The 21,446-nt window shown below is 32.8% G+C and overlaps 2 protein-coding genes across 5 annotated transcripts; both read left to right on the top strand.

The window, feature by feature from the left end:
* Nucleotides 1–418: 418 nt before the first annotated feature.
* LOC130635518 (uncharacterized) lies at nt 419–4,442 on the top strand. Its single transcript, XM_057444871.1, has 2 exons — nt 419–563; nt 3,135–4,442. Exons 1-2 carry the CDS (start codon nt 470–472, stop codon nt 4,145–4,147), a joined length of 1,107 nt encoding a protein of 368 aa, XP_057300854.1. The 5' UTR covers nt 419–469; the 3' UTR covers nt 4,148–4,442.
* Nucleotides 4,443–6,021: 1,579 nt separating this feature from the next.
* LOC130635516 (uncharacterized) lies at nt 6,022–21,069 on the top strand. 4 transcript variants are annotated; one of them, XM_057444865.1, is made up of 21 exons: nt 6,023–6,305; nt 7,293–7,376; nt 7,643–7,711; nt 8,216–8,245; nt 8,729–8,821; nt 9,284–9,532; nt 10,962–11,003; nt 11,594–11,620; nt 12,037–12,228; nt 12,812–12,856; nt 13,605–13,631; nt 14,132–14,246; nt 14,838–14,905; nt 15,733–16,116; nt 16,272–16,640; nt 16,815–17,042; nt 18,465–18,563; nt 19,106–19,204; nt 19,769–19,993; nt 20,231–20,399; nt 20,866–21,069. In XM_057444865.1, exons 1-21 carry the CDS (start codon nt 6,200–6,202, stop codon nt 20,960–20,962), a joined length of 2,817 nt encoding a protein of 938 aa, XP_057300848.1. In that variant the 5' UTR covers nt 6,023–6,199; the 3' UTR covers nt 20,963–21,069. The 4 variants fall into 4 exon arrangements, with proteins under 4 accessions (XP_057300851.1, XP_057300848.1, XP_057300850.1 ...); XM_057444867.1 differs by lacking the exon at nt 11,594–11,620 and having other exon boundaries at nt 20,866–21,068; XM_057444868.1 differs by lacking the exons at nt 12,812–12,856; nt 13,605–13,631 and having other exon boundaries at nt 6,022–6,305.
* The last annotated feature ends 377 nt before the right edge of the window (nt 21,070–21,446 follow it).

Raw genomic sequence — 21,446 nt, 5'->3', positions numbered from 1 at the left:
TATAGTTAAGTTACGGATACTGTGATAAATTCGAGAATTATGCATATCAACGATAACCCCAACCCAATCTTTTTATAAAATAGCCGGGAAATTTGCATAATTTCGAATTGATCATAATTCCCGCAACAGTTATACTAAACACGTGAAAGGAATATGTTCAATAGCGACTTTGAAATCATCAAAAGTATTTATTAACATAACACAATACTTTTGTCTTGTTTTTGTCTTTTAAATATCTCACTTTAGCATGTTTTTATTTCAAACCTTCGTTAAAATGTCACAAAATATTAATTTCTCAATCTGATCTAAACAAACTTTCTTTTATTCATTCTATATTTTGTTTATTATACAGCATATGAGACTGTAAATCGAAATCGACGTTTTGATCTTTTCTTCTGTATAATGTTATACCGAGCGACGAAAATTGAATAAACTTCAGAACGATGCAGTCGAATTTCGAAGAAAAAATATGAGAAAGGATTTTTTATTTCGAGCTTTTATTAACTTTCTATATATTGTACTTGGTTTATCGTTTGTATCCACGCTTATTATGATGCTTAAGGGTATGTACACACGCAGTCTTTTTTTCTTCTCTTTGCTGTGATATACGGACTTGACCATGTTCACATATCACATTTGCCAATAAGTCTTGTTATGAACATATCAACAGTTGTATTGGATGCCTTAACTTTATTTCTATCATATGGATAACATCAATGTATAGGATAGTGTCCAATGATCCAAAATATTGTATTTAATATTTTACAATTAATTGTAGAAGTTATCCACTATTGCACAATTATATACAAGAAGTATTTAAATTCATTGATATAGGAACTTACTTCGACTTTATTCAAATCAAACTGATTTGATTAACAGGTGTGTTGTGGTTACATCTCTGCAATATGTTTTGTACAAGAATCTTTTGTACGATCAGAAAAAACTAACTAGCCTTATGATAAAGTATCGCTAAAAATCAATATTTCAGTGCAATTCATCTTTTTATTTTAAAAATTGCTTTAGGATAATAATGTAAGAAAAAGACTAAATCATTCTTTTGCTAGATAAGAAATAAAATCGTGAAACCTCTATATAGAAATATTTTTAGGGATAAAAAATTCTCATAAAAAAGGCAATGTGCTAAAAATACTGCTGCTTGAACTGTGTCATCCAAGAATTTAACAATAACCATGGTTTGATATACTAGAGAGGTAAAGTGGAATAAGAAATCCATGCGGTAAATGACTGGCAGCATTTTTGTACATAATTTCATCCTTAGTATATTGAATAATCTTGTTAAAACTTTTAAAAGAGTTTCTTGCACCAATGGTTGACCCCATTGCGACTTCAATATTAACAGAAACGACTATTCAGGATGGTACTCTAGAAAGGTTCTTAGGTATTGGATATCCAACCTTTTTAAATTTGCTAATACAACCAGTCTTTGAAAACCCACGCGTATATAGACGCTTTTTATGAGTCTAATTTTGAATCGATTCAAAGAGTTAGTTAACAATTATTACGCGAAATTTTTTTTATCTTATAAAAGAAATAAAAAGTTGCGAAAATTTAATTTACTAAATACAAACTTTCGCGATTAAGACTTTTAAAAACTTTTCGCGAGGCTTAACTTTCTCGATTTAGGGTTAAATCCGTAAAATTGCAAAAGTTTCTTTTGGAAAATTTCCTCTTTTTAGTATTTCGGCTACGATTACAGATAATTATTTTTTCGTTTTTTCTGTAGAAAGGGTTAGATGCGTTTTTAATTAATAATTATAATTAATTATAATTATCAAATTAGTCAAGTACTTCCAATTGATAATCTCGAAAAGTGAACGCACAACGATATCCACTAATATATATTGTTTCTTAAAATATACCTGCAACTACTTCATGGAATAAATTTTCAAAAAAATATATTTCGTGATTTCGCCAATTTTCGTGCTTTTTTGCGAAATGCCTTTATTGCCGCTGTCGTCATTCTAAAAAAATATATTTTCGAAATTTTGAAATACTAAGTTGATATTTTAACAGATACATAATAAGTTTGGTAAACTTACTAATTTTTACCCCGGTTGCACTTTGTTTATATATCTTAAAAAAATATTTTATTTCTATCGCTGACAACGTACCATTCGGTAACTTCCTATCCATGTCCTGTGAATGACTAGTACTCCGATGAATCTGATTGAAACATAGATCTTGATCAGCTATTTGATATATAGCCGTAAACATGTGCCACACCCTTTTTCTCCACAAAAATTGGCTTTATAAAAATTTCAGGCTAGAATTTAAGGTTAAAAATAAAACAAACAAAACAAACAAAAAAAGTCTATTGTTTAGAACAACAGAGAAACAAGGATAAAAACTACTCTGATTTGAAATTTAGTTCTCATTTTTAAAAGAAAGCGTGTAGAATAAAAACATATAAACATGCAATTTATGTAATAGAAGTTTACTATTCGCAAAAATAAATTCTCGCGAAATTTTTGAAGCTAGCTATTTACAAAGTTAACTTCTCACAAAATCTAAAGGGAATCAAACTTTCGAAATTGTCAAATTAAGACATAGAAAATAATGCAATGCAGCAAAAACAATTTTTAGTCTTAATGCATTAAAAACTTACTGTGGACTAATTAGTCCATTGAAGTCTTCTTTTTGTCACAAGGAGTTTGGATGAAAGAAGTTTGTGCAGTAAAGTGTTAGCCCCATTCCGATTTACTTTAAAATTGTAAACGCAAATTTCTCAATCCTGACTTTAGTATTATATTGTCTCATTTGGGACTTTGATCGTCATATGGGGCAGGCAAATTAGAGCTTTTAAAGTGCTTGAAGACAAAACATTTTTCGTTTCCCAATCATTTGCTCATTATAGTGTTTATGACTATTAATATGGCCTGATTTGTTTTGTTTTGTTTCACAAAAATTATGTAAAAAAATGACACATGAGATAATAATTTGTGAAGTCTAATAAAAGTCTACTAACCGGGAAAATTCGCCATTTTTTATATATTTTTTGTTTTTTGCGAGAAGGTATTAATCACTTAAGTTGCAATAAAGTGTTCAAGGTGTACATGATACTCTTAATGAAATAACTTTTTTCATTTTTCATACATTTTTTTTCTTTATTTTAGAATTTCACAATTTTGGATCTAATTGGAATCCTCAAAAGTTTATTCATCCAAGATGGCTGAGACATTTTGTAAACATGACATACGAACAAAATAATATTGTGTCGCCCGACTCACCATGCTTTCAAAACAAATTTCAAAACATACTTTTAATAGTCAGTTTTGGCGCCGTTTCTGAGTACGAATCCATTCCATTGTTTGAACTATTATACAAAAAAGCATTTACTAATAGAATATATTGTGGAGCTTCTTCCTTGCCAAATCAAACGGAAATTACAATTCTTCCAGTTGATACAAAATATGGAGCATTCCTATATGACTGTCTAGATAAAGCTATTAAAACCTACACTAACTACAGCGGTTACCTCTTCATAGGTGAAGATGTGTTATTGAATTATTGGAATGTTGCTAATCTCGATCAAAACAAAATATGGGAAGACGATAGCATAAAACAAGGACCAGTTCTTTATGAGCAAAACACAGACTCTTGGGAATGGTGGCAAAGCCCTTGGGGAAGCCGTGCAATGGAGAAGGTATATGAGTACTTAATAGAATTAAATTACTACGACAACAGAAAAGCAAAATTAACACAAGGGGATTGGAAACCAGCTTGGGATGCTGGGCAATCTTTAAATAAATGGCTATGGAATGGTGGAGGGGAATATGCGTGCTATTGGACTAACAGATCTGTTTTTTACATCCCACAATCCTATTCGCAACTTTATGTAAACATTTCGAAACATTTCAGAGCAAGTGGTGTGCGACATAACATAGCTATTCCGACGGTAACTCGTTTAGTCACACTTGCATCAGAAAGCATTAAGCTGAGATCGCTTGGTATAACTGAAAATAATCGAGGTGAACTTTTATCAAAACGAGAATTATTGGTGCAGGCATCAGATAAATCTCACTTCATCTACATAGACGGCAACCGAAAAGAAAGAAGGGCCATTTTAAATAATTTAAGATTAAAAGAATACGCTGTAGGCAAGTTTTTACAGTATAGAAGATGCTGAACTTCTGCAAGTAGTAACTTATCCTGCAACGTGTTAACATTCTGCAAAAAACATATCCTTAATATTTTCATCATTTCATTTTTGAAAGTAAACCTTTGAAGGACATTCTGCAAGTACGACCGTGTTCTGGAAGATGTTGACATTCTTTAAGTGGCAACACGTTCTGCAGATGTTGACATTTTTTAAATTGCAGCATGTTCTGGAGTCGCTGACATTCTCTAAGAATCAGACATTTTTGCCAATGATGACATCTTCCACGTGGCAGCATATTCTCCATATTACAGAATATCTTGGAGATGTTTCTCCAATTAGCATTTTCTGGAGATGCTTACATTCTCCAAGTGGCAGAATCTTTTAGAGATGTTGATATCCTCCAAGTTTAGAACTTTTCAAATACATGACATTTGTATATACGAAATCTTTTTATACTTATAAATTATATATATTTGGTTTCACAAATTGTATTTTTATGTTATAGTATTTATTATTACACATTCTTTCTCATGTGAGTTTTTACTTTTATTTTCAAATGTTGTTTTGTCGTTAAAAAAATTACTGACCGTACAATGTGAAATTTATCATACCATAATTGCAACAATTTCAAATAAATTGTTTAACCTTTAAATTTTTGGTATTCAAAGCTGTGATTGTATTGGCTGAGGATCAAGATTCAAGATCGATAATTAGCAACTTTCTTTTTCTAGAAAACGCTTTAAATTCCAAAAATATCTGTTTAAAGGATTGGTCTTGAAGAGGTTCAGAGACAATAACGTTATGTTCTTTTTACGAAACAACATTTTAAAAAACCCTTCCTGCGGTTCCATGTAAATTTACTTCGTTAGAAAAAAAACATGTATAACATGCAGAATATGAAGACATTGAATTTAACCTAAAGGTGGTTGTGGGACTGGTCAATTAGGTCCTTTGTTTTACAGCCAAAACAAAAATTTTCGCCAGTGCTAATCAGAGACAATTTTTTTCTGGATGTCAAACGACTTTAAAAATTAAAGAAATTGTTCTGCAAAATCTGGTGTTTTTTTATTCATTAAACTTCATAAAGAAATACGACAGAGTGTGCTAAATTTAACATTTTGGCGCCATTTCCATTTTTTTAGTTTAGGGGCGTCGTTTTGATTTTTGATTTAGCTATATCTACTTGCAAGTGACAGTTTTAATAAAAATAAAAAATTGTATTTTATCAAACTTTAAATGTTCAAGTAGCTAAATGCGTGGTGATAAGGTACATTTTTTTTGTGGCAACAGTGAACTGTATTTACCTTTTTGTGATAAAGAAAGTCATTTATATATTAAAGTTTTTTTTCTTCTAAACTTAAGTTGTAAAATAAAATCAGGCCTTTAGAAGTGAACGCAGTGTTCGTTATGTGCATAATGCTGCGCGCAGATATGAAAATACTTCAAGGAAATTTGAATTAAAGTCCTTCTTCTGGGGTTTATCGTGAATAAAATGCTGATTTTCTAATAAGAAGCTAAACTAAGCTAAGAAGGTAACTTGCAAATACAAATTGGTTGTACATATTTTGATTTATTTAAGGTCATATGGAAGTAAAATTACTTGAATGTTTTTGAAGTGAAAAAAATTCGGTATCCATTGTGATGCATGATTTTCGAGCCCTGCTATAATTACTCGTCATATCCATCCATTATTTGGTACCCATCAGATCTCTAAGATTGCTAAGAAAGTATATAATAGAGAAAAAATGTTTCTCTAAAAACGCTGATTATGAGTAGAGGTGCTAAAAAAAATTAATAATTGTTTAAGCATATCACACGCTTCATTGCACAAAGTGTGCATTAATAAGTCACATGGTTCCATTCCAGTGATTAACCGAAAACATTAAAAAGAAATTATAAGCAAATAGGACTGAACCAAGAATATAAAGACTAAGAATTTATATGTCGAACAAAAAAGATTAATAAAGTGATGTAATTATGATTTGAAAGAATTAAACAGAGTGAAAATATGTGTAAAATTATTGTACAGAAATTAAATTCAATTTATTCTGCATCCCATACTTCTGCTGAGTTTTCAAGATGAAGCATTTCTGCATACTTGTGTTAATAATCTTAATGCTGAATGGATTCATTGTAGAAGGCTTCAGACACAAGACAAATAGAATTATCAAGAAGCGATCCAGAGGTAGGACAATATTATAACATATTCTTCTTTTCAGTCGAGAGTTTATTTCAGAAGGATATTTCAACGCTGTTGTTTGTGACTTTGTCACCTCCCCAATAAACGTATACCCTACACGGTCACGAATTATCTTAATGCGGAAATGTTAAAGATGTAACAAAGCTTTCTCAACATGTATGTATAAGGTATTACCTCACGCACGCCCATCACATCGTGGAGAGGGCCGGAGAGGGGCAGGGAGGTATACTCCAACCCCACATTTTTGCAAAGTATGATGTAAAAAAACTACGCATTACTGCTATACACATAATGATTTAAAATTAATAATTTAATTATAATTAATAATTGTTATTAATATCTAGCCCATTTGATAATTATTTATATAGTGAACAATATTGTTACTCAAAATTGTCAAAAAATATACACTCGTTTGCTATAATTGTTCACATTTTTATACCAAAGTAAAAACAACTCTACATACTCAAAAAGTTTAGACTTTTTAGACGTCCATAAAACATGGTGGGAGGGCTCATTTGTAGGTATTCTAGAAAGTGAATTTATAAGAATTCCCTCCAAGACGTGGGGAACAAGCATGATGGGCCTCCTATGGTATGTATGGTGCTGCCACTGTCATTCCTTAGCCGAAAGATCTGTCATAAATACTTACTTACTTCAAAAGAAGGACACGAAAGAACTTTATCACAAGACGCTTTAATGGTTCTGCTAATTTAAACTTCTGTACTTCTGTATATTTTTTATGAGAAGTTCATGTTAATTAATCGAAATTGATAAGCAAGCGGGTTATGTTTTTATATATTGACCATTCGTGAATTTGTTATGAGTATGACAGCATTCTCCATGCATCTATTAAAAAACTCAAAAGTTAATTTTTGTTGATACTCGGTGATTCTTGCCTGTGAGTCACAGGCAAGAATCACAGGCAAGAATCACCTGCATAATCTGTTATGCATCTTACTTTTTTCTTCTCAGTTTCTCATGCAAGCACTTCACTCACAAACACAACAAAATCAGTAGAAGAATCTACCGCTAAATTTAACGATGATGGCGCCTCACGTAAGTCATACACAAGCATACTCGCTCCATTATGAGCTACGCCTTTTTATCTTTACTAATATCTAGAAAAGTTTGAGCGCGGTTGACAAAAATGCGGACACATGTTGCTGCATCCCCTTTTGTCATCCGTCCTCACACTAGCCATGACTGCAATGCACGAAGGCAGTCTTGCAGTGATAAATACGTTCTTCAATGCAATATTATACAAGTTTATACTTTTTAAAAGTGATAATAATATAATTCTTACACCTTTTTCATATGCACAGGAGAAACAACATATATACGCAAAAATTCCACAAATGAAAAAGCTGAAAAGAAAAATAAATTTGAAAAAGGTAAAAATCATACATACGCATGAGCATGAATTTTTACCTTAATTTACATTTTTATTCCACATATTGTATTACTGTTATTATTATTTTATTTATGCCGAATTTCATAGCTACCTTACATCGACATTTATATGTTTGTACATCTATCAGACTAGTCTTATATACTATAGCTTTCTATTTTATCAATAAACAGCGTGAACATTTAAAACGTTGCAAAGCCACAATTTGGTTTTTGTTTATATTGTGTTCCAAGTATATAAACTTGATAAACTTGTGGTTAAGTGTAAGCTCTTTCATATTAAATTAAGTTGTTGTTTTTTCGCCGGAGTTAAGCTTTAAAAAACATCCCCTTTTTGGAGCTAAAGAACGGTAAAGATTAAAAATCAACATATGATCATATAAATTTATTCTAGTTATCGCTTCTAGCTTTTTATTTTTATCTAGTGCAGCTTAGGGTGAATTAAACTAATACATGTTGACAAACAGAAATTTTTTTTTTATTTTTAGTTCAGAGGAAACAAGAACAGAAGGGAAAAGGTAACTCAGTTTTTCCTTTAATAAATATATAACATGAATTATCTTGTAGGAAGGTAGAGAAAAAAAGCGGAAAAATATAACCGACAAAGAATTAATTTTAAGTGATAGTAAATGCATTTCAGGGAAATCCATTTTTTTTGCTGATGATGTGTGTAGCGAGTGCAAAGTAAATTACAACTTTAAGTGCACTTTCAGGGAAGAAATTTTGTAGAAAAGAAAAAAAATACCTACGCTTTTTATGGATGTTATTGTAGAAAATAAAGCTGATCCCGATTCAAAAAGAAAATATAGTAACTTTCATGTCTCTGTTTTCAAAGCAAGCTATTGATTTTTGCTCTCCGCCATATTTTATATTTTTTCTCACCCGTCAAATTAAATTCCACCAATTCTGTCTCTTCGCACAATAATGTCTTCCCGCCAAATTTAACTTAAAAATTTCTAATGAAAGAAAGATTCAGTGAACTCTGGTTTTTCTTTCTCTAGATATGAGCGCTATTGTTGTCATTGGTAACAAGACACATAGGATATCTGGTCCGGTTGTTAAACAACTGCTATCCGAACTCCAGCATCAAAAAGGTCTGTTATTCTTTTAACATATATTTCTATTTAGAATGATTCTTTCAATCAGAATATAATCTACTAACCATCTAACTAGATCATCAAGTTGCCATAGCATGTCAATCTTGCCGTTGGAGATTATTGCAATGTATTAAGTTTAAGAAAACTCGTTCTGAATTAAACTACCTAATCAAGGAAAAAACGGGGATATCGGGAAAATTTTAATGGTGGGTGATTAAAATTTCTCCTGCTTAAAAGCTTGCCCGGGCTGACTAAAGTCCCGACTGGTAATTTTCTCCGAACAACTTTAACCCAACTATGAACCTTCCGAGAACATTACTAACGGCCTTTTTAATATTAAGATTTTTTTTTCCTTATGAAAACAGGTACAAAAAAGATACCAATATGTAAAACTAGCCAAAAAAGAGGGAAAAACATCCTATATAAGCTATAACAAAATAGTTAAACTACTTTGTTTAGACCCTACAGACAGTGCAAAACAAGCCAAAACAGATCCAACAGAAGTCGGCTCATCAGGAGCTAGTAACTTAAAAAGACTTTATGCAGCCAACGAAGTTGCGGAGATCAATAAACTGCTAGGGAAACCTTTAACAGATGCAAAAGCGTTAGGTCTTATAAAGAATTTACTGTTAGATAAAGTGCACAACCATCTTGCGAAAACTATGGAGATGGAAACAATGGAAGTTCTGCAACCACCTTCTAATCCAGGTAAAAACAGTGTCTTTTGCGCCAAACATGACGCATTGCCAAAAGCGTAGCCGAAAATGCCCAGTTAGAGGAAAAAAATTGTAAATTCATGGACCTTTTATGTTTTAGGTAAATAATTAAACTTTACCTACAATGGTTAAAGTTTACTACGTGCCTTTGATCGGAGAATTTGTGAAATTTTAGCCCGCTCTAATTCTTTGGATGTCAGTATGAAATTACATCAAAAGTATCAATTAATAGTGATTTAAAACAACCATGTTTAGTCTGAAGTTGATCTTTGTTGTCGATTGTTTTTGGTGGGATAGGGAGTGAGGTCGGGCGGGGCAAGGGTACTACGTCATGAATTACACAAAAACATAATTCTAAGCGTCGGAAATGACGTCGACAAAATGCATTGTGCGGTGTAAATGGCAAAAGAAATGGAACGCTGGAGCTAAACAAAGGAAAAATACCTTTCAATAGAATTGTATGGAGTAAAATGGTTATCAAGAAGCTGGATATGATATTTTTAATTAATTAATTCATTTGACCATTTCCTGACTGGAAAGTCGTTGCGTCGCCCTATCGCCTGGATATAGCAGGCTAGAGAGACCCGGAAATCACTTGACTTTGAAGGAGAGTCAATCTACTTCTAGAAAAACTGATGCAGCGTGCCAAAAAGATACAGCCCTTTCAAAATGGTAACTCACATCACCCGCCATACCAAGTAGCAGGAACTTAAAAAAAATTCTTAAAAAATTATTAATATTAAACAGGTATTGAATGAGGTGAAATCGGAGGTCGAAAATTATTCAGTTGAGCTTTCGATATTTGACAAGGCCTTGGCTGATTTTAATATTATCAAAGCGAGACTGAATAATTGTAATATTCGATTTCGCACTGAATTAAGTATCTGTTTCATCATCCACTTTAAGATAGAATTGTAAATATTTCTTCTTCTTTCATTACAACAACAATTTAAAAAATATTTCTCTTTAAAATATATACGACATTCAAAAATATATAGCATATGGTATAGCATTCTTTTTTCCCGCCATTCTCCTCCTTTGAGATTGTTTAAAATAATAGCGCTTTATAAAATTTAAAAGCGAAGGAGAGTCAAAATAGTAGTATCTAAAAAATAAATACAGGTATCTAAATTTATTTGACAGAGGAATTCTTATGGGTGGATAATAACATTAATTATTGATAATAATACTAATACCAATACTCTTACTCTTCCTGACCGGTCCTAAAGATATTCGCAGAATTTTTTCTCGTTTGTACCCAAGGTAATCTGGGCAGCTTTCCATACCCTTGCAATTTTTGTTCAAAGATTTTGAATTTTTCCATTGAGAACTTTTTTTCAGTCATTTTATAGGGCGTCAACTTTGATTTATTGCTAATTATGTTTAAATGGTATTCAGTCAATTTCTTCAATTTTATTTAGCGCCATTTGGAATCAAAGAAGGAGTTCATGGACAAGTAGAAAGTACGTTTATTACAATCTTTTTTATATTCAAAAAATAACTTAATGTTTATATAGACTAGTTGTTACCCCCATGGAAAATTTACAGATTCGCGTATCTTTTTAATCGTGATTCAGGTATCCTCTCATTGTACATATTTAAGTATCGTTATTTCGTGCATCCTTAGCATCGCCTGGTTTTGAGGCACAAAAAGATTACTTTTAAGAAAACAAATTTAAATTAAAAATTATTTAACTGGATTTTTAAACGTTTCTGCGGATGATGTTTTATGGTGAAAGTGCATTCCGTGGTGATACATATGGCAGTAAAACCAACCCATTCCATTGATATACGCTTTTTCATAAAGGCAATAAGATTGTTAATAGCAGGATAAATATAGTTTCATTTTTGTTTTTGTTTTGTAAATACCAACGAGTTTTTCACCATATTTAAAAGTTAAACTAATTTTGCAAATATCTTTCTACATTCTGAAAGCAAATACGATTTTGCGCAATAATTAAATCAACATTTTTAACTACTTATTTTTCCAGATAGGATTCTGTGAAACATTTGTTGCATTTCTATGAGAGCAATTCATTTTTCTTTTTTGTAGCTGCGACAGCTTCGAAGAGAAGGCAAGGTATTTGATCATTTGTGTATTTGAACATCTCTCCTGCACCATTCATATACGCATGCACAAATAAATGAAAAAACAAACACAAATGTTCAAGCCATGTCTTTTCTTGCGTCTGTAAATTTTATTTTTACAAAGTCTAACTTTTTGGTTTCAGTCATGTGCTTTTTTCTTATATGTGTTATCGACTTTATAACACTTTTATATCTCAAATAAAACGCAAACAAAATGCTTTTGTGTTTTTTTTCTTTTTTTTATTACTATCCCAAAATTAAAACAAGGAAAAAAATCTTTAAAAAAGCATGCATATTACATAATATACAGCATGATATTTCCCAACAAGTGGCCAGACCTTTTGTTTCATGATTTACAATACCTATACAACGTCTCATTTATTTAACACAAACTTCTTCTTTTAACAGCATCCATTTGTCGTGATTTGGATCCAAAAGAAAAATGTCTATATCTCAAGGAACTGGGTTTGTGTGCTGAAGGTAAAAAACATCCAAGGATTCGACGACGGTGCCAACAGACATGTGCCATGTGTGATGTTTATTCACCAACTGCGCCACAATGTAGCGATTGCAATAACTGTGCTGGTTGTACAAGCCTACGTAAGTTAAAACTTCCTTTCTTAGTGGACATTATTGCTGTCACAGTCAATGTTTTGTAATATTAGTAATTTAAATCATACATACATGTCACCTACTCTGCAATTCATTGTTAAAGAACCAATTATATAAAGTCTTATATATATCATGCATTTCATGCTTTTACAATGCATTTAGAATATTCTCAAGCACCACCACCCCCACCTCCGCCGCCGCCTCCACCTCCCCCACCACCTCCACCTCCACCTCCTCCCCCACCGCCTTATTATGCACATACACCCTGTCAACCAGGTTGTGCAGCCACTGGCACATGTGCACCGGGTTGTGAACATGCTAAACGACCATGTGAACCAGTTTGCGAAGATGAAGAAACGCATGAACACGCCGCACATGCCGCACACACACACGCCGCACACATTACTCATGACGCACAGATTGGGCAAACGCCACATGCAGATGTAGTAGCTACTGAAGAGGACGATATTGAGCTTTTGGACCAAGGTACTACACTGCCACCTTGCAAACCAGGATGTGGAAGTAAGTAACCAACAATCTTCATCTGAATGTTTTTTTATCTTTGATGTAGGGAAATGGCAAATTGATATTCACGTACCTTATGAAGTTCTGCAAGGTATATAAATATATAAAAATCTGTTGATGAGCATGTATGTAGAAATTCTTTTTGATTTGGAAATTTATTCCTTTTCTGTTCCAATGGGAGATGTAATAATCTTTAAACAAGCAAAGCAAGACTAACAAAGTAATTAAGTAAGTAAGTAAGTAGGTAATATAAAATAAGTAACTGACAGGACAAAGTCGAGCGGTACACAACAATAAACTAATAGAGTGAAACCTCTCTATAGATGGCACTATCCATCATAGAGGTGCCCAAATTTACATATTTTGCTCAACAAACCTCCTCTGGGTAAGCAGAATTAACGCAAATTGTGTCAAAAGACTGATTTAGGGAGATTAATGTGACCAAAATCAACACATCAGGAATATTTTAATGAATATTTATTAAATTATTGACAAAATTCTGTTATTTTACATGGTCCATGTTAGTCGTGCATACTGTAAAGAAGCCGGTTCTAGAAAAAAGAAAAATTTAAACTTTGAAATGACGCCCATTACATAGACATTTTGTTAGGAGAGCTTAATTGTCGTTTCATACGTTTCTACGAAAAGAGTCTGTTGAAAAGAGATGTCTGTTATGAAAGATGTCCGGAATACGGAAGTTTTACTTTAAAGAACTGTTCTCGTATCTGTTTGAGTATTAAAAATGGCTGTGTATGAATGTTATCTTGGGGAATACTAAAATTGGAAAGGATGCCACAATTGTTCATTAGCATAGTCTTAGTTTTAGTAACATTTTTTAGGTAATGGAATACCTTGTGGCAATTGTGGTAAGATGTATAATTTTTTTATCGAATCTTAGTCAAGTTTCACTAAAACCTAGAATGGTGGTAACCCACCATTAACTAACTTTTTTTATTTAAATTTATTTATTAATTTAGCATTGTTTTTACTCTTTTTTTGAACTGTCTTAAACGGTATTTAACATAGAAACAAGCAAACAAAAGTCACGCGCAAACCAATATCATCGGCTCGTAATGATCAGGGCCAAAAATACTTAAAATGATGACGTCACACCAAGGTTTATTTTCACGCCGATCAATAACTTTTATTTTACACTGTATTGCTGCGAAGTATCATTACTTTGAAAATAATGATGTCATACCAATATTTTCTCCCAACGCCCATCAATTTCTATACTATATATATCATAGCTTAAGCATCTTTTTAGGCTTATTTTATGCGGTTAAATCGCCCCGGATATTTGATAGCAAAAAGATAAACAATGTAAGATGATGACATTGATAATTAGAACTTTTTTCTTTTTTAGTTCCAACAAACCATCGGCAGTCCCCACTTGTACCGACACCAACCCAACATCACACGACTCCAAATCCAGTTCTTGTGCTGAATGATAATACTCCGATACCTGGAAAAGCTGCAAAGTAAGACTAGTTATGTTATTATATAAGTTTAAATAATATGGGTTCTTTAACCAATACTATGCCGTTCTTCATCTTTAATATGTTCTCAGTTAGTGGAAGAATATTTCAGCATGATGTGGGAATGGATGTAGACGGAAAAAAATTTCCCCGGGCGCGAAAAAGTCACGTGCTGAAAATTTGCTGCTTAGAGAAAAAAAATTAAGCTAAATCAATATGTGTTTTACTCACCTACTAAGAACAACCTTTGTTTTTGTGGGTATATTATTTTCCACTCAACGAGACCTCGAACGTAGATGCTTAAGGTCTCGGCAGTTGGGTAAAATACTCATCCTGACAAAATAAATTAATGGTTAAACTTTATTACCACCTATAATTTGTATTCGTATGTTATTCGCATAAAGATATGTATTGCAAACTGTGCATTAAGTTGGTACAATATCTTCCCTGCTTAAGTGAGCAATCTAGTGTTAGGGTGTTTTTTAAGTGCGAAAACAATTTCATAAACTATGTCCACTTACTAAATTAATCTACAATTTTCACACTAAATTGTTATTATTTGTCATTTGTGATATCTTAGTCTTAATTCTTTAGCCTTCCCAATGCAGTACCAACGCTACACGCACATTTAACAATAAATGCTGCTGCCACGATACAGCCAGGTATGTAATAATACATAGCTTCTTTTTATTACCAGCTAGACTGTTGGAATTGTGCAACGCGTGTCAAAATAAAACTTTTATTCTGATTTAGAGTGCAATTCCCAATATTTGGAGTGTGACTAAGGGGTCTTGGCAAAGTTCAAATTTTTAAAAAATAGTGGTTTGTTTATTTCATTAATTCCTGTGGAAGATAAAGGCATTGAATAGCCTAAAATAGTGATAAAAATTAGCTGGCAAAAAGGTGAAACTAAAGCCTTGAAACACTATAAAAAACTCACCGAAAACTATTTTGTAACTCTCAGAATATCATGCAACTCCAAATTTAAACGGTCCATCAAAGTAAATTAATATGGTTCGATTAAGTAATTTTTATTTGTTAGTTTATAGTTAAGAAATTGTTTAAAGAAACGTTAAGTGAAAGTTAGAATTGAATTGAGTTGCGTTTCTCAACATACTGTTTTGTTTTGAAAAAATGTAATGTTTTTTTAATTAGTTGTCTAACAACGCTTTTGAATATTATGTACATTTCATTCAAAAATTGTTTCATTCAAAGAATGTTTTCGTGATGATAAAGTAGTTATCGCACATACCTCGTTTAATATGTCATATATTTTTACCGTTTCTTATCTTTGGCAGATACTTTACCCGCTTGAAGGCTCGTAAAAATAGTCTTCTTTCTGCAGAATTTGAAAAACGCAAAATATATACGCCATATTGCACTTGGGAAAGTGCAATAACCAGTAAATAAGTTTTAGTGAAGAAAGGATTTTGTATCGAAACAAAGGTTTTCAATATAATGTTTTTGCTATATATTATTTGTTATTTAGCCACGACAGAGGCATCTCTTTTACGACCATCTGCAGAACCAGTTAATCCAACTGTATTAAGACCATCTGGCATGACAAGACACACTACTAAACATCTCACTACTCACTTACCAACAGTGGTTCATCGCACAACTCCTATGCGTCCAAGTCTTCCTACACGTCGGCCTGTGGTTCCGACCAGACCGATTACAAACCCTGTACATCCTAGTATACCTGTAGTAAAGACTCTACCCACTGCAGCACCATTGGGACCTATTGCTAATGCACAGCCCTCTGTGGAAGTGGTTCCACCTGCTCCTCCAGTACCTCCTGTTCCTGCAGCAGAGGATGAAGTTGTAGAAGCAAATAGACTTCCAGCTATGCCTCCAGGTTCAGTTGATCCAGGTAAACCCGTAAACTCATTTTTATTGTCTCATTCACTAAGCTATAGAGTAAAGCTTTTGATAATAGAAGTTGTGAAACAAAAAGCAATATCTCTATTCTGTTGTAGTAGAGGATTTTTAAATTCCATATACCGTTAATCGTTTTTTCTTCTTTAGTATTTGATGCTGTTGGTAAATGCCAGCTTCCATTAGACATTGGTATTGCTATTGATACTTCTGCAGCTACTGTGCCACATTGGCAACAAATTCAACAATTTACAAGAAGTTTAATTGACAAATTTGAAATGGGAGGAGTATCTCGTATTGGAATAATTACTTTTGATACTTTGGCAAAAGTTCCAGTTCACTTAGGAACCTATAACGATGCAAATACTTTAAAACAACATCTAAATAAATTACAAGCAGATCCATATGGTCGCCGAAGAACGGATTCAGCTTTAGATGCAGCTAAGGATAAATTATTTGTTTCTGGAAGACCTGGTGTACCTAAGATTTTATTTTTGCTAGAACACGGAAGAATAAATGGTTAGAGTTACTATTTTTATCTTGTTTGTTATTTTAATTTCTTTTTTTTTATTTCATTCGGCTGTTGTTCTATTGTTACTAATAATATTGTTGTTTTTGTTGTTTTTGTTTTTTCTAATGTTTTGGTGGCTGTCGGCATCATTCCTGTTTTGTTATTGTTAATAATTTTCCTAGGTGGCGATCCCTCGGTAAACTGGGCTCAAATGCTATCAGAACCAGCTCAAAGGCTGCGAGATATGGGTGTAAATGTCTTCGCTGTTGGAGCAACACCGATAGCCACGTTAGAAGAGTTAAAAACCATTTCATCTAGCGAAGATGACACACATGCAATAGGGTTGCCAAATTATACGCATCTTCCAGCAGTTGTTGAACAGCTTGCCGCCAAGGCTTGCCAATTAGCAGGTATAGTTAGAAGAAGTCGACGGCCAAAGGTGCCATAAATGTAACATATATATATTTTTAACGTACATAACACATACGCAGCTAATTCACCGTCACATTCAACTAACAACATTATTAACCTAATCAAAGTCAAAACTATATATTTGAAGTGAAAATCCTTAATCTAAAATCCAAAATTTAAAATTGTACAGGGAAAAATATATATACTTTCAAATTTTCTTTGGCAAAATTTTATTTTAAAAACAGATCTTTGAAAATCTATAATGCTTTGTAAATATTTTAGGTGCGGTGGTCGGTGCAAGGGAATGTAGGAATTGTAAGACTTGCCCAACTTGCAGGCATCGTAAAAAACGCATAAAATTTATGCATCATATTCGCCGTCAGTAAACAAGCATGCATGCTAATAAAAAAATGTTTTGTTCTGACCTTTTAAGTTACGAAATAAAATTAAACGATTTTTGCTACGCTCTTAGAAGGCAAATTAGTTGATAAACTTTTAAATTTTAAATTCGTTTTAATTAATCCAACATTGCACGTCATGGTTTATCTTTGCATAACATTGCTATATATATTTTACACAGTTTTACAAACATTGCATGCATCTCTCTTATATGGGAAATGTTTCTTAGCTCATTTTTGTTTACACTCGTACAGAGAAAAAGTACACGGATAATCTTACTGAGGAAAGCTTTTAAATTGCCAAAAAACAAATCAGGGCTGAGATACATTATATAGGTATTCAAATGGATGTAAATTTATCACGCATTTTTTTGCAGAAAAAATATATTGAAAAGTTTAACATCACTGTCTGTTGTTTTTTTTTGTTTTGTTTTTTTATCAACAAACATGGGCTAAGAAACATTTGAACTACCAGGCATAACATTTAAACAACATCAAACTGCATGTTCGGTGTTTCTTAGTCCGTGGTTGGAAGTTTCGTTGTTACAAGATAATTATTTATCTTTAACGGGCAACGTTTTTATAATCTAGGACATGTAATAACAAACGTCTTACTAGGAACGAGGAAATGAGTTTCCATTTTGTAGATTAAGCACGAATCTAAATGTACAAGTCAATAGGATTTGTCATGTATCAAGATTCAATTATTTCTCGACATCTAACTTAAGATGTCATAATTTTGCACAATTAGCTAAACTTTCAAGGCTCATATCTCGGAAACCAATGAACATTTTGCCAAAAGGGAAAAAGATTTATCGACAACTGAAGCTTTGCTGGAGGCGAAAGAGAATAGACAGCTCAGTATCCCTCTATAAAGTATAAGTGATGTGCATTACAGGATGTTGTAATTGAACACTGTCTTACTTAGGCCAATCTTTCCCAAACTTTTCTTCTATTGTGCCGATTATAAAAGATGTCTATTTGTGTAACGGTTAGTCACCTAACAATAATGCAACTCTTAAGGTACACTTCATTTTCCAACAAATATACCAGCACAACAAACACCACCACCAGTGACGACGCAGCTAAAGAAAATGGTGACGAATGCGCGTATTCCTCTTGGTAAGATAACCTACTATCGTCTCACATTAGGCAAAAATTGTGTTTTTTTCTAGGAAAAGTAGTAACAAGAAGGAACTCTTAGCTCTTGCCAATATTTTTAAGACATTGATAATGGGGATGAGGGAAAAAATAAGAAATTGAACTGTTTATCGTTTTTGTTTGTCACTTATCGTAAAAATGTAGCGTTGAAAAGGTTTATTAAAAAGGCTAAACGAAAACAATTGATATAAATGACCATCGATTTGTTGATTACCGGACACTTTTTAGGTGTGTCAATTTTTATGCTTATAATACTTTGTAATTCTGGAAACCCAAGGATGGGGGACATGAGGGACCTGAGAAGGTTAGATAGGATTGAATTAAACAGATTGGAATATGATTGCTTGTAGTATATCTATCGTTGGTTTTTTAATGAGGAATTGTATGCCTACTAACAACTACCTCTAAAATATTGTCACAGTAAAGTAAACTGACATATTATTGTATATATATATATATTTATATATAAATGCTTAAGGTATCTAACGATATAACTCCTTAAGGTACACCGCATTCCCCAACAAATATACCAGTACGATTAACACCGGCACTCGTGACTACACAGCTGAAAAAAATGGCGACGAATACACATGGTCCGTATGGTAAGATACGTGTTCTAGCGTCTGTCTGAAAAAATAGATACCTCATAAGAGAAAAACTTGTCCAGGAAAAATGACGAAATTTTAGACCAATGACGATAATTTTTCTCAACGACTAATGTTTCTGATCATATTTTTCTTGGCAAATAATTTTCCTTTATAATATTTTTGGTATATTTCGAAGCCTAAATTTTGTTTTTGCTTCACTAATTAACAAAGTAATATCGTTCCCTTAATAAATAATAGTAATAGATAGAATAAGAAAGAAAAAAAGAATTAAGTAAAAATGCAATCTTACATTTCTTCGACAAAATTTTTCTCTTGCGAAATTTTTCTAAGCAGAGGGATACAGAAGTCTTGATTCTTGTTTAAACAGTCTGGAATCATGTCAAGTTTTATTGTCACATTACTTTTAAATTGGAAGAAAAAGTGATTGAGAATATGTTGATGAGAAAGAACAGGTTTATGCAGAAGTAAAGACTCAACATATGTATTGTCGGTTTGTAAAATTTAGATAAAATTCTAGTTCTTGCAGATATCTGATGTCTCATTTATTCTCTGAGTTAGGTTGTCCCGTAAACTATGCAAAGCTTGGTTGTTATAACGACGATCAAAACAACCCTCGTCCATTACCAGAGCAACTAGTCAATGACAGAGGTGCAACGTTCCCACATTACAGTGGGTCACCTATCAATTGGGACCACTGGGCAACTTATCTGCCGAAATTCGTATGCCGCTGCGCTATGTTGGCGAAGAAAAAAGGATATAAAATATTTGGGATTCAGTTTTTCGGTAAGATGTTACATGCAAATGTAATTTGAATACCTTTTTAAAATTGCAATTAGAAATAAAAAAAAGTGAGTTTTGAAGCCTGATTGAGAATCTTGTATTCACTTAGCTTTTGCCAGTATGGCTATGTTTCCTAAGGAAAAACAATTCCTCTCCTTCTTTTAATAAAAGAAGGTTCTAAGAGAAAACTCACAATTTAAAGAGTGATAAGTTCTTATTCTGTTTTACGTGCATATATAGCTGCATGCTGGTCCGGTCCAGCTTCTGAACAAACGTATATGGAGGATGGTGAAGGTGATCCAGACATGTGCATATCTACAAGTTCTCGGAAGTGTGAAGCTACAGATTCTGTTTGCGCGGGCAAACAAGAAACAAACTTTGTGTACTCGCTGGAAGCTGAAGCAAAGAGGTTGGCCTACTGTTTCTCTACTCTGTGCTTGTAACTTGAATTCATTGATCGGTGTTTGAAATTCACCATATCACTAACCGCGTCCATCAAAAGAAGATGCTAAGGCAGCGGATCACTTATAGAAATTTTTGTGTAGAAATAACTTTTATCACACCCTCACAAAATGGGGTTTTATTCGTTATCAATCGAAAGGTTGTTCGCAAAAACTAGGCAATCAAAATTCGAATTACAAACATTTCATATAGTATTTTTTTAAAAAAATTGCGACGAATTTGTTTTATGTAGACGTCTTCACAGGACTGGTATTACATGAGTTCTATCAATCAGCATTAATCCCTGCAGCATGAAGAAACTGATAAAAATGTGTTTTGTACCAAAAACCAAACAAAATTCACTATTTAATCATCTAACAACTTCTAAGTGTACTCAACAGCGTTTTTTAAGCTCTAGATTGATTGATTTTTAGAAGCAACATTCCTCGCCATCCATATTATCATCACAAGAGACATTCTCATAAGAAAAGAGCGCCCAAGAAATATAAACCTGCAGTATATCTAACCTAGGTAACATGTTCTGGCAGAGATTACCAATGGAAAATAGGACAGGCTGCTTGCATTGATGAACCGTAAGATTGTGGAAAATAAGCGGACCACAAAAGAAGGACATTCATGAAGAATATCGGTTTTGGATTGTACTGCTTGAAATAAAAACTTGTGGTGAACAAACCTCACCCTAACGAATAAAACAATTACTTGTATATTTGTTGATATCGTCTTATACTGTGCATTTAATATACAACATTGCAACGTATTTTTTTAACAGTATCAGCATTTTCTCTGCTTTTTCATTTTTACGGTGGTAAAGAGAATCACGCAGAGTCTCAAGCAAGGCGCCACTTCTGACGCATTAAATTCGTGCTGTGAAGATCATACGTTCAACAGTTCAAAAGTAACCAGTAGAAAAGAAAAAATATTCTCTATAACTATAATATACAATTTCCATGCTAACTTAAGTTTTTCTTTTAAGCCAGAACTCCAGTTCGCATAG

This window comes from Hydractinia symbiolongicarpus, chromosome 3 (assembly GCF_029227915.1).
Source record: "Hydractinia symbiolongicarpus strain clone_291-10 chromosome 3, HSymV2.1, whole genome shotgun sequence".
NCBI classification, from domain to species: domain Eukaryota; kingdom Metazoa; phylum Cnidaria; class Hydrozoa; order Anthoathecata; family Hydractiniidae; genus Hydractinia; species Hydractinia symbiolongicarpus.
This window is presented reverse-complemented; position numbering and strand designations above follow the sequence as displayed.

Coding starts and splice junctions, on each gene's coding strand:
- LOC130635516 (XM_057444865.1), top strand. CDS start 6,200: ATGAAGCATTTCTGCATACTTGTGTTAATAATCTTAATGCTGAATGGA. Junction 7,712..8,215: donor GAAAAATAAATTTGAAAAAG/GTAAAAATCATA, acceptor TTTTATTTTTAG/TTCAGAGGAAACAAGAACAG. Junction 16,641..16,814: donor AGAACACGGAAGAATAAATG/GTTAGAGTTACT, acceptor TAATTTTCCTAG/GTGGCGATCCCTCGGTAAAC.
- LOC130635518 (XM_057444871.1), top strand. CDS start 470: ATGAGAAAGGATTTTTTATTTCGAGCTTTTATTAACTTTCTATATATT. Junction 564..3,134: donor GCTTATTATGATGCTTAAGG/GTATGTACACAC, acceptor TCTTTATTTTAG/AATTTCACAATTTTGGATCT.